A 12,438-nucleotide genomic window follows, 5' to 3' on the forward strand; every position below is an offset into this window, starting at 1 on the left:
CTGGCGAAGCCGCAGTCCCGGCCGCGCGGGCGCAGCGCACAAGGGTTGTGGAACGTAGAGCGCGGACTCGAGCTGGCCTGTATTCGCGCGCAGGAGCCCCCGTCGGCCGCCAAGTCTGGGCGGCTGATAACTTGGCGGCGGTCTCAGGCGGCCGTGCTGCGGCCATGTAGTCGCCGGCGGGGCTCCCCGCAGCCCGGGAGCGTCAGCAAGAGCGACCTGGAGCCGCGCAGCCCGCAGCTTTCCCTGGAGACGCTGAGTGCGCGCCGCGTCCCCGCCGCCCCTCGGGCCGCACTTTGGGCGCGAGAGGGAAATGGGGGAGAAAGTTTCGGAGGCGGCGGAGCCGGTACCTCGCGGCTGCAGCGGCCACGGCCCGGGAGCTCCCGCCCCTGCGGTGGCCGCCGCGTCCTCGCCCGGCGCTTCCTCGGCCGAGTCCTCCTCGGGCTCAGAAACTCTGTCGGAGGAAGGGGAGCCCGGCGGCTTCTCCGGCGAGCAGCAGCCGCGGTTGCCGCCGCCGCGGGGCGGCGCCCGGCAGCCCGTCGCTTGGGCTCCCGCGCGCGTGGTACTTGAGCTTGGAGTCTGTGCGCCGCCGCCGCAGCTCTCCGGAGGAACCGCGCCACCCGCGCCCCGGGGCAGCAGCGCGTCCCAGGAGGAGCAGGATGAGGAGGTGGGCCCCGCCTTCCCCCGCTCCCCCTCCGGGTCCTGGCTATCGGGAGACCTCAGCTCTCCACCCCGCGCGCGGCTGGTGGCAGGGCGCACCGGGGCATGAGGAGTGGGAGGGACCCAGGTGCCCTTCGAGGCCGGGGTGATGGCAGTTAGGAGCCTCCCGGTGGGTTATTGACTTCCCGTGGCTCTTACCTCTGTTGTGTGTGTGTCTTCAGGTGCTGGCTGATAGTGTGCTTTTCAAGATGTCAAAGCAGCAAACTCCTTAATGTCTGTATCTGCTACGGTGGATCTGGGAATGCATGTGATCGAGACGCCTAGTTTGTCCCCACAACTAAGAGCTCGTTTTCCGAAGTGGGCGTTGCTTCCCGCCGAAGCTGTCGGGCCGAGGGGGAATGTGGTGAGGGGATGGGTGTGAGGGGAAGAGATGGTGTGTGGGTCCTGGCGGACTAGTGGGAGCAGTACCCGCGGAGTTGCGCGGAGGCGTGTCAGTGACGCGCCCCCCCCCCCCCCCCCCGGATCCCCTGCGGGAGGTTTTGGCTGCTCCGCGCAGCGTCGGTCTTCTGAGAGAGGGGGACTCTCAGCAATCCGTCCGCGGCGTTGACATGCCCGCCTGCAGCGCCCATTCGGATTGTTCCCGGGTGTCTAGATGCACACTGATCCTCAAACTGGATAGAGAACCTCTCATTTTCTTTGGGGGCGGGGGAGGGGGGCTGTGTCCATCCTAGTTTCTTGGAAGTACATTCTTCCAAAACTTGTGGGTCGCGTCCCGACACGTTGAGCATATGACTTCGGTGTCCTCTCCACTGCTTTCCTTGTTTTTTTTTTTTTTTTTTCGGCCTTTGGAGCACAGGAAGCGTAGGGTTCTTCATTATCTTTAAGATTGTTTGCTTTGGAGGGTGGTTGCGCGGAAGTCATCTTGGTCAGGCAGGGTTATAAATAAAACATCATTCTAACATAGACTCCTTGTGAAGTTAATTCTTCAGTGTCAGAATCCTATTTTTCTCCTCTCCGATGGGGTTAGCTTTAATAAGTAATTGTCTTTGTCTCGCAGAATAAGCAAGTTGAGGTCGGTGTCCTGACGTTGGCCCCCAGGGACCTCAGTCTGGACGCAAAGAATGGATCTGGCACGAGGTGGAGGAGTGAAGTTCTTGCTGTCAGGTCAATGGCCAGCCTTCTGACAGTAACCCCGACTGATTTCCCAATGCCCAGGAGGATTGTAAGGATCCTGGACAGGTGTCTGGAGACCTTTCTAGAACTGTCCCTGCTCCTGAGTTGTGAGGCCTTGGGTGAATTGTTGCATTCCTCGGACGTTCAGTTTTATCTGTAGAATGAGGGGTTTGAACCAGTTAACTTCAAGGTCAAGTTTATTTCCACATGAATACTTTTTTTTTTTTTTTTTTTTTTTGCTGATCAGGAATTTAGGAGGGATGGATCATTCAGATTGATCCTAGGGACAGGGACAGGATGCCAGGAGTTAAGCTGAGTGCCACACCTACCACAGAGCTGTCAGGGTCTCTCAATGGTTGCCTCTCATTTTGAAGATGCCAGACATGTGCCAGGTGTTACCCTGTGATACCTGCCTCAACTTTCAGGAGGAGCACACTTGTCATTGGTTAGCTGGGGGTATGCCCTAACTCAGTGATTTACCACTGGATTCTCATTTAGTGTTGTCATTAGTAGAAAAGATGCCCACTGTTTTCTGTGTAGCTAGGAGAGGGTGCTTTGGTGTAAATGACATGGTCTTGCATATCTTGGGGAGGGGGGGAGTAGGGAACTTCTCACTTTGGATCCTGATTCTGTAGCTGATTTTTTGCCTGGCCTTAGAGTGACTGTGTTTGACTTTCTTGGAAGTGCATATAATGATAACTTATTTCACAGGCAATGCAGTGAGGACTGGTTGATGGAAACACATTTTGGAAAGTGGAATGACTCAATAACATTGGTCAGTATTGTGAAATCTCAGAATTGGATGTAAACTGATACAGTATTGCAATTTATTGTGTAACTTACTCTGTGGCAGGGGTTACTGGAAATTATCCAGGAGTGGAAATCTTGACTTGCTCTGAGGATTTTAAAGTGCAACTGTAACTGTGGAGTTTTTACCTCTCCGGGAGTACAGAAGTTAAGAGTCTTGGTGAAAGGCCTTGAAGTCCAGTGCGCTTTTTCTGTTTTGTTTGTTTTTTTCCCCACACAGGTGATCATATGGTGCAGTGATATTTTTAACTTTTGTGGGGATTGTGGGCTTCTTTGAGAATCTAATGTAAGCTCTCCACCTGCTCTTGAGAAAATGCACGTAGCTATAAACACCGTTCGAGAGGGTTGAGTCAGGTTACAAACACTAAGTTTAGTGCGAAGACCTAGGTTTGTGTCCCAGCGCTGCCACATTAGCTAGATGTGGGATTGTGGACCATTCAGCTCATGTAAGCCCTGGTTTTTGCACCGTTAAATGGGAATAATAATGATAAGAGTTGGGCATTTTATACATGCCATTTAATTTAATCCTAGCACGGTATCTAACATATAACATTAAGTGCTAAGTAAATACTAATTTTTCAAGTTAATTTGTGATGAAAATTTTGTGAAATGGAAGTATGAGCTTGGGCTGGCTTGTTATTTTTATTTATACGTAAATAACCTGCTGCTTTGAGAGAATCTGAGGCTGTGTCTGTTCAGGTTATTCTCATTTTATTAGCATAAGCTGGGAAACATTTTATTTGTATCAGGTTGTATTATGGCAGGGCAAAGTTAGTGTAATGTTAGTTATACTACAGCAAGGCCCTGAGTATAAAGCATTAAAAGGCTTAAGTGCAACCCATAAAATGGGAAGAGGTTCATTTAGATTTTGAAATTGTTATGTCTAGCTTGGGAGAGTCCTCGCTTTCCAAAGTGTGTTTTTTCTTTTTACAGTAACTTACTGCATCACTTGTTAAAAATTAGCACCGTGTAATTGCGGTGCTAATTTTTTTGGCAACCTTGTTAAAGCTGATTTGAATATATCTAGTAGTGTCTTGTAGTATTTTATATTTTATCTTACTATCAGTATGTGTGTGAACTTACTAAGGATTATAGACTTAAATCAGCCCTTTACGCTTTTGGTGCTTAAAAGCAATGGTTTAAGAAGGTACGGACTGTAGTTCTTTTGTACTTAAAGTGAAACAGTGGAGAGTTAGAGATGGGGCATATCATTTGGTTTAATAAACTGCATCTGACTCCCTCTGCTGCTTTCTTAAGCATGTGCATTTGGAGTCTGTGGGTTTTGAGGGGTAGTGGGCTCTGTCAATCTACAGTGATCTAGATTGGAGGACTGTTCTTCTGATCACATTTCTCAGATAGACTTTTAGGCACTTTGCCCTGTCCTCTCCCTAAGCAACTGGTGACAGCACTAGTGAAGTACTCAGGTGCTATTTGCTGTTTTGCTGAACTCCTCGAGGACAGGGATTTTGTTCTGTATGCCTAGCACAGTACCTCTAATACTGTAGGGACGCAGCGAATATGTGTTGAATGAATAAGGAAAAAAATGACATCTTTGAAAATAGTTGTGCATTTGATTGAAGGGTGACTGTATGTGTATTCATTTGTTTTTGTCTGTTGTGTGTTATGCTCAGACCTCTAGATCTCTTAATAAAAATATCTGATGGATCCAGGTTTTTTGTTTTTGGTTTTGTTTTTTGAGAAGGGGAGAATGGGGAGGACAGGGCAGAGGGACAGGGAGAGACTCTCAAGCAGGCCCCATGTCCAGCATGGAGTCTGATGCAGGGCTGGATCTCACAACCCTGAGATCATGACCTGAGCCGAAATCAAGAGTCCAATACTCAACCAACTGAGCCCCCCAGATGCCCAAGATCCAGGTAAATTTTGAACAAAGCCAAATCACTGAGGTTCTATTCAAAATATCTTTGAAGGGACTTGTGTATTAAGTCTCCTTTTCACAGTGTGTATTAGAACTTGAAACTTTGAAGGATTCTTAGAATGGCCGAAAACAAGTCTTAGTGGTTGAAAGGATTTTCAACTTGATATAAAGTGGCTCATTTATACTCTGTGACACTAAAGGGTTTGTTTTGTTGACATATGTTGGGAAATAGTTTCCTGTGTTACAATAGGCATGGTTATGGGACGTCTTTGTGTTTGTGTAGTGTTTGAATTTGAGTACTGCTTTTAGCAAAGTTTGGGTGTGTGTGGGATTCCTGCACATGATAGCGGTGTAGCAGATGAATTTCTGGTGTTGATTGGTTGAGAAAAGAAATAGCAAAAAGCAACCATGGATTCAGTAAAACTTCTCTCTCTCTCTCTTTTTTTAAAAGATTTTGTTTATTTGAGAGAGCGTGCACGCACGCGGGAATGACCATGGGGAGGGGTAGAGTGGGGACAGAGGGAGAGGGAGGAGCAGACTCCCTGCTGAGCGCAGAGCCTGACTCAGGGCTTGATCCCAGGACCCCGAGCTCAGGATCTGAGCCGAAGGTCGCCACTTAACCGACTGAGGCACCTAGGCGCCCCTCAGTAAAACTTTTCTTGAGTTTGTATTTTATTAATCACAGCAGCTACATAATTTGAACAAAAGTAGTGCATAAATCTTGGTGCATTTATTATTTAGTCTCCTTTTTTGGCTCACTATTTAAGAGAGCCATGAGTTCAGAGAATCAGTCAAGCAATATATATTGCATGAGACTCTTATGAGGCACCAGCCTCAGCGTTAAGGGGCTGAGAGTGGATGAGACAGATAGCTTGGATCTCACAAAGCTTCTAGTGTAGTTGGAGGAGATAGGCCCTAAACATACAATTATTAGTTGGTTTCAAAGGTGATAAATGGATACAGAGGAGCAGACTGTGAGGGAGTGTGTCCGTATCATGTAACTCAGTTAATCTGAGAGGTGAGAAGTGCCTCACAGAAGAGGTGATATTTGAGCTGAGACCTAACAGATGAGTGGGAAATAGCTCGGAGGAGGGAAGGGTTCAGAGCGATGCAGAGAGCAGGAGGCTGTGAAGCAGGAGAGAGTATGGTGGGTCTGTAGGTTGTTTTGCATGGAGGAGGGAGCATAGCATCAGATGATGCTTGAGAGAGTTGCTGTAGGTCATCCAGAACCTTTTGGACTTCATTCCAAGGGTACTGGGAGCCATTGAAGGATTGAATCAAGGAAGTGGTATGATAAGATTTGTGTTTTGGGAAGGTGGGAAGCATGAAGCCCAGCTGTTGGGAACTGCTTGTGTAGCCCTAAAACGTTTCAGGGTTGGAGTTGCTGACCTAGAAGAGGGCATCTTAATAAATGGTGTGTACATGGGACAGGGGCTCATTCCTGGTAGTTTAGGTTCTCCAGATCAGCCCATCGGACATGTCGTAGAAGAAGAATTTAGCTCTTCAAGAGATTATGGTAGTGTGAGTATTAATGTTCCTTTTCACTGTCATGTTGCCTTGAGCCTATTATTTTCTTGGAGGAAAAACTTTATTAACGGGAATGGTGACTGAGAAGAGGGCCTTTCAGTCGTTCATTTCCACAGTAAATTGCAGGAAAACATTTACCCAAGGTGAATACAAGGTGAAATTGCCCTTAGATTGTATGAGCTTCCCTGTTGATGGGAAGTGTGGTGTTTGTGAGCTAATACACATTATGAGAGTCTAGCTTGTTTGCTTGTATTTTTCTAGAGGAGGAAGGGTCAGCATCAGAGAACTAAGGACTTTTGCCCTTTCCACCTCTGGTCTGAAGTGTTCTAGGGAAAAGTCAAGTATTTATATTTTGCCACTGTTTTACAGTCAGTGATAAAGCTGTGTATTCCCTCAGACTTAGTGGATACTACGTATGAGTGAATCCAGTTGTTTCTCAGTTTGTCCCTTTAAGGAGGGATATGGAAGAACTGTAATACGGAGTGCAAACATGATAAACTGTAGAAAGAACTTGTTAGAAAATTTCTCACAGGGACGCCTGGGTGGCTTGTCAGTTAAGCGTCTGCCTTCGGCTCGGGTTATGATCCCAGGGTCCTGCCTGCCACTCCCCCTGCTTGTACTTTCTCTCTCTGGCAAATAAATAAATAACATCTTAAAAAAAAAGAAAAGAAAATTTCTCACAGTGAGGAGGATCCATAACAAGGTGGCGTGGCATTGGAAAAAATCGAGTGCAGTGTATGCGTATGCATGCGTGCACATTTATATCTTAGAAAAGATGATTATGCTTTTTAAATGGAAGAAACCCCATGCCATTTATAATCCCATTATCACAATCTGTAGTGTTGTCTGGAAAGGGCTTGTCCTCCTCTCCTTTATCTCATCAGGGCTAGCAGCCAGTTTTTCTCTGCTCTAGGGGTCAGGGTCAGTAGTGCCTGAAGGTACAGACTAATGACATCAGTTCAGCCACTTACAGGTTGTGTGACTTTGGAAAGATTATTAATGCTGAGACTGCTTCCTCATCTGTAAAATGGGCATGACGGTGTTCATTGCAGAGGGTTGTCATGAGAATTAATGAGACGTTTTATAGAGTCCCCAGGATGATGGCTGGCACATAGTATGCATTCCGTAATAGCATTTGTTATTACTACTGAGTATGGAAGAGCTGGTTTATGCACGATGTCCACACCATAGCCAAGAATAGTTAAAAGCCTAGAGGTCCTTTCCCTGATGGAGTATGCTACCAGCATGTTTTGTTGTTAGACCTCACAGGCCCTTTCATTCATGAGTAGGTAGATATGTGACATAGTTATCACTTTTAATTTCATAGAGCATTTCTTATAATGTACTAACAGGAAAGCTCTATGGTGTATGGTTCATTAACCCTTCTATTAAGATACTATCTCTCTTTTACTCATGGAACCTGCTCTTAGTGATCATTTATTAAATAATATCCTAAAAGACTCTGTGCACATGTAAATTACTAGCTGTGCCCAGGGATTTAGTCAGAAGGCAGCGTGTCAACCATGTAGAGAGGCTGGTGAGATGACCATGAGCTTAAGCGTCGTAGGTAATGATTTGGAGGCTGAGAAGGCAGTAACAAGACACGTCAAATGATTTTTCTGGAAGCCAGCTTTGGTTCATATAAGCATTAGGGTCAGGTGGGACAAGGCAGGTGTTCGAGGGGCCACCCCAGTTTCGCAGAGAGGAGATCTGTTGGAAGTGTGATCATATTTTTAAAAAGTGCAAGAATTCATGTATGTAAATTGTGGCCTCCCCCTCCCCCCCCCATTTGTTTTCTTCCTTTGGGGGCAGTGTAAACATGTCAACCTTTAAGGCAAAAATAAAAATAATCTCGGAGCACTTCATATAACTCAAGAGCTGGTGCAGGGACTGCAGTTTGTTTCCCTCTCACCAACTTGGTGCGCTGCCCTACGCACCTGTTCAGGTCGCTATTTATATAACTTTGCATTGTTCAGTTCAGAGATTCTTGTTCTCTTATGTTTCCAATATTTTGTCTGATTTTTTTTTTTTTAAATCTGGTACTGTTGTTTTGGGTTAAAGCATAAGATTCAGCAGAAGTATCCTCAGCAGCTTCTGTGTACTTGTCTCTTTCCCTCTCTATGCCTGTCTCAGCACACTCTCTCACACACTCAGCACACTTGTTCATAATCCCTGGGAAGGATAGATAGGAGAGCAAATCCCTCCTCTGAAGGTAAAATGTTGGTTCAGGACCGTGGCCAGCGGCACACATACAGTTAAGTCACACTTCAATGTATAGAACTTGTGTGCAGTTTCTGGTGGACCCCCCCACTTCTCTTAATGAAGAGCATTCATTGCTTATTTAATGATTTGAATTCATAACTGTCTCCCATGTGTCTGTGAGAGCCTATGAATTTGTACCCTGAGCTTGTACTCTTTTGCCAGCCCATCAATTCCTTTCTTGGACACAGTCGATATAATTTTGATTATGGTACTTACTTCCACTGAACCTTTCAGCCCAAGTGGTTTGTACTGATATTGGGGGCTGGGGAGAGGTAGAGATGTGGGAGAGAGAGATGTGGGAGGGAGAGTGGAAATACTGACAAATTGGCTTTCTTAACTAATTTCATAGGCTATCATGTGGAAAATGAAAATTTAATTTTATTATTCTTTGTAATTTGGTGGTATTTTCAGTGGCTGGCAAGCTCACAGGTGCACCTTATTTAGTTTGGGTAGTGGAATGTACATTAATAAACTCACATCAGATGTGGGTCTTTTGGCCTCTGTCTTAGAACTTAGTTCCTTTTTTTAAAAATTTTTTTAAAAGATTTTATTTATTTATTTGACAGAGACACAGCGAGAGAGGGAACACAAATGGGGGAGTGGGAGAGGGAGAAGCAGGCTTCCCGCCCAGCAGGGAGCCAGATGTGGGGCTTGATCCCAGGACTCTGGGATCATGACCTGAGCTGAAGGCAGATGCTTAATGACTGAGCCACCCAGCACCCCTGGTCAGTTTTTTTTTTTTTTTTTTTTTTTGATAAGCTGAGAAGGTAGGTATGTAGTTCACTCCTGGCTGATGATTTTGTGCCTTTCTATGCTTCTTTGGAAATAATACCATCATATCTCTGGCTTCTGGTGTTAACATTTGTTTTTTAGGCATTTCTTTAGGCAGAGATGAATATACCTTTTCACTGTAGGAAGAGCTCCAGTGCATCATCAGTGGAAGGAAAATAAAATTGGGTTAGAATTGGTTAAAATCTTATGTCACTGTACATGTCATTGGGACTTTGATTATAAGTTACAAATTTAAAATTGCTTCTTAGGGTAATCATTGCTACCTAAGCTGCATTAAAGTGTTGAAATGGGATGCAGTGGTGATGAAATCTATTTTGTGTATAAAGGTTAAGGGATTATTTTCACAAACAGCTTTTTTTTATGAATAAATCATATCTGTTAGGAGGGTGTCTAGCTCCTATACACGTAACATAAACTCAGAAAATCTGCTTTGTTACTCCCTTAGTTTTAGTTGGAGTGCTTAGTTGAAATCATCTGAAGCTTACTTGATATGGTTTGAGGCTTATTTGAAGTCATCATCACCTCAGGCTTGTTTTAAAAGGGCAGCTGTGGGGATTCTCCCTCAGGTGCAGCCAAGAGGAGGAGGGGAGAATTGCTCCAGACAGAAGGGCTGCCGGAGATGCTTGTTTGGAGAGAGGTCACTGTTGAAAAGTTTGATCAAAAGAGAACTTCACACTCTTACATGAGTAGAGTACCTATCAGGAAGACTCAAGAAAAGGCTGTCCTTTCATTTTTGTGGCTCTCTTGTGACTAGTGAGTAGAAGCATAGGGTTAAGTTGGTATGGCTTTCGTTTAAAGATTGATTATTGTGTGCATCAGAAAGCTACAGAGGAGGAGCTGCAAATGGCTTGTCAAATAAGGAAAGACTGCCTTCTCTTTGCTCTGTGTATTGGTCCTTTAATTTATGTATCTATTGTTTGAGATACTACTTTTGTGGATTTTATTTAATGAACCACTTAATGTCTTTGGAATTTCTTGGTGTTTTGTTCTACAGACATTGACTAAGTTACCCTCATTAGCTGTTGACTGCTGGCTAGTAAGAGAAATAGGGTCTGAGTGGTTCTAAGACCTTTTAGAACTAGTTTTAATCTGTGGTGATGGATGGCTTTTAGACAATGGTGCAAAATTGCTATTTGAAGAAGAGATAAAATGGAAATTACAAGTTGGAACTCTCTTAATTTTATTAAAGAGTCAACATTACTTTTAATTTTAGGAGTTGGACTGTTGAAATTAGAACATTTCCACCTGGGGCAAGCTGAGGGTAACAGTTTTAAAATTAGGGAGTAAGATCAGCTGGGAGGAGTTACACGTGTAGAGAAGCAACTTGATGTTTTGGCATTTTTTCTTTCTTCCCCTTCTGAAGCGTGGCTGTTGGAATTTTAAAAAGAACATGACAAACCATGTTAGTTGGAAGATTGTAGTAAACCTTCAGTTGAATAGAATGTTTGGGGGGAAAGCCTTTTTTGGTTGTGAAATTGTAGGCTTCACCAAAAACTTAAAAGCTCTTTTTGTTCTCACTTTGTTTTCCCTATAATGTCCTGGTGTGGTTTTCCTGCCTTACTATTCTGTGAACAAGGTCCTTTTTTTTTTTTTTTTATGATTTGACATCTTGTCATGCTTTAGGGCTCTCCCTTTGGGCATCAATCATCTTCGAAAACTATTGAAGGTGTGAAAGTGCGTCAGAGGAGGTAGAGGGTGAGGGTAAAAGTGCGTGCACTGTTAAAGGTTGAAGATAGCTCATTATGTTGTACACGTGAGACTAATGTAACATGTGCCTCAACTATACTTAAATTAAAAAAGTTGAAGATAGCAGGAGAAGTTCTTTTTCTGAGGGTTGTGCTGCATCTCTTTGTTCCTGGGTTATTCCACATCTTGTCTGTGCTGTTAATATTTGTACAGGACTTCAGAGTTTGCATAGCCTTTTCTGATACTTCATTTGTTTTCTCCTGCCCATTTAGTACAGTTGTTTTGTGGTATCGTTGATAATTAATCTCTCTCCCCCACTAGACTGTGAGTTCCTCTGAGGGGGAACAGTGTCCAATCAAGTCAAATCCCTGCACCAGGAACAGTGCATGGTGTATGGTGGACAGTAATATATGGCACAAAATTGCATTTGAGGCATATTGTGTGTCAAGACATCATTCTGAGGGTTTTACATGCATTTCTTCATTGAACTTTTACCACAGTCTTTTAAAGCTTAGTAATTCAGTTGGTCCACACTACCATGCTGTAGCTGTAGCTGAGTGACCTTCTCGGTGTTACACTCTGCAGTCCTTAAGGTCCCAGCCTCTTGATCTATCTACGAACGTAGCACAGAACCTTAGACGATGTGACAAGAATAAACGAATAATCATTAATGAAAAGACTACTTAGCAGATAGATCTCTATGCCTTTGGCATGAAGAGTTTGGCTGAAGAGTCTGTCTGTAGAACTTAAGGTCAGAGCTAAGATTTAAAGCTCTGATCCTGAGTTTTAGGTCATCAGTTAATGGGCTGAGTGAGTTTCTACAAATGAAGGTTTTAAACTATAAACTGATTTTTATTTTCTGGTTGGCTTTGGGAAAATGAATTCTAGGATAATTTTCAGTTATTACAATCGCACTTGTAGCAGTAAGCCATTGGCCACATGTTTAAAGGAATTATTTTAATTTCAGAGGAAATATTGATACTGAGCCTTAAAACATTAACAGTGATACTGGGCTGTACTCACTGGTGCTTAGGAAAATGCTGCTGTCAGTGGAAATGGGTTGCAGGAATTCTGGTAATTTTATGAATAGTGGCTGAGTATTGGTGGAGGGGTTGGGAGGCCTGAACTCTGTCTTGGCTTCTTACTAGGTGGATTATAGCCTCTGTGATTTTCACGTGTGTTGAAATAAGAGGTCCTTTTCAGCTCCAGTCTTGTCTTTCCCTCTTACTACAGAAACACTGGAATTTTAAAGTTGTCATCAGTATATAATTTGTTCTAGAACTCTTTATTCACATTTTTCTTTTGACAGACTTGGTCACTGTGTTTCTGATTTGTGGATAGGCACATATTCTTGAATGGAATTCTCACAAAGACACTCATAGATTCTTCCTTTCAGATTATGCTGATTTAAACACCGGAAAAAAATGTTTCATGTTCCATTTTTATTCATCTTTTAAAATTACTTGGTCTGTTTCTCTCTGTCATCAGAAGAAATGGAGGGTACTATTTCTTAACTCCCAATCCCTACAGAGGAGTTTAACTCTGGATAACAAGGTCAGTTTTGTATTTCGTTTGATGGTATAGCATACTCTTGTGTGCATCAGAAGTGATTGTTCTATGGGCATCTCAGTGGCTCAGTCAGTTAAGCGTCCAACTCT

The 12,438-nt window shown here is 44.0% G+C and overlaps 1 protein-coding gene across 1 annotated transcript in view; it reads left to right on the forward strand.

Moving 5' to 3' along the window:
* Window positions 1–310: 310 nt before the first annotated feature.
* The window catches only part of LOC114224668 (microtubule-associated serine/threonine-protein kinase 4-like), a 201,150-nt gene continuing 189,022 nt past the window's right edge, over window positions 311–12,438 (forward strand). Inside the window, exon 1 of the mRNA XM_088023178.1 lies at window positions 311–664. Within this exon, the coding sequence (XP_087879304.1) occupies window positions 311–664 (354 nt within the window). The remainder of the gene's footprint in view (window positions 665–12,438) is intronic.

The sequence above is a fragment of the Eumetopias jubatus genome, unplaced genomic scaffold (genome assembly GCF_037043125.1).
Source record: "Eumetopias jubatus isolate StellerSeaLion01/CBP00866 unplaced genomic scaffold, mEumJub1_p1.0 scaffold_5, whole genome shotgun sequence".
Classification (NCBI taxonomy): domain Eukaryota; kingdom Metazoa; phylum Chordata; class Mammalia; order Carnivora; family Otariidae; genus Eumetopias; species Eumetopias jubatus.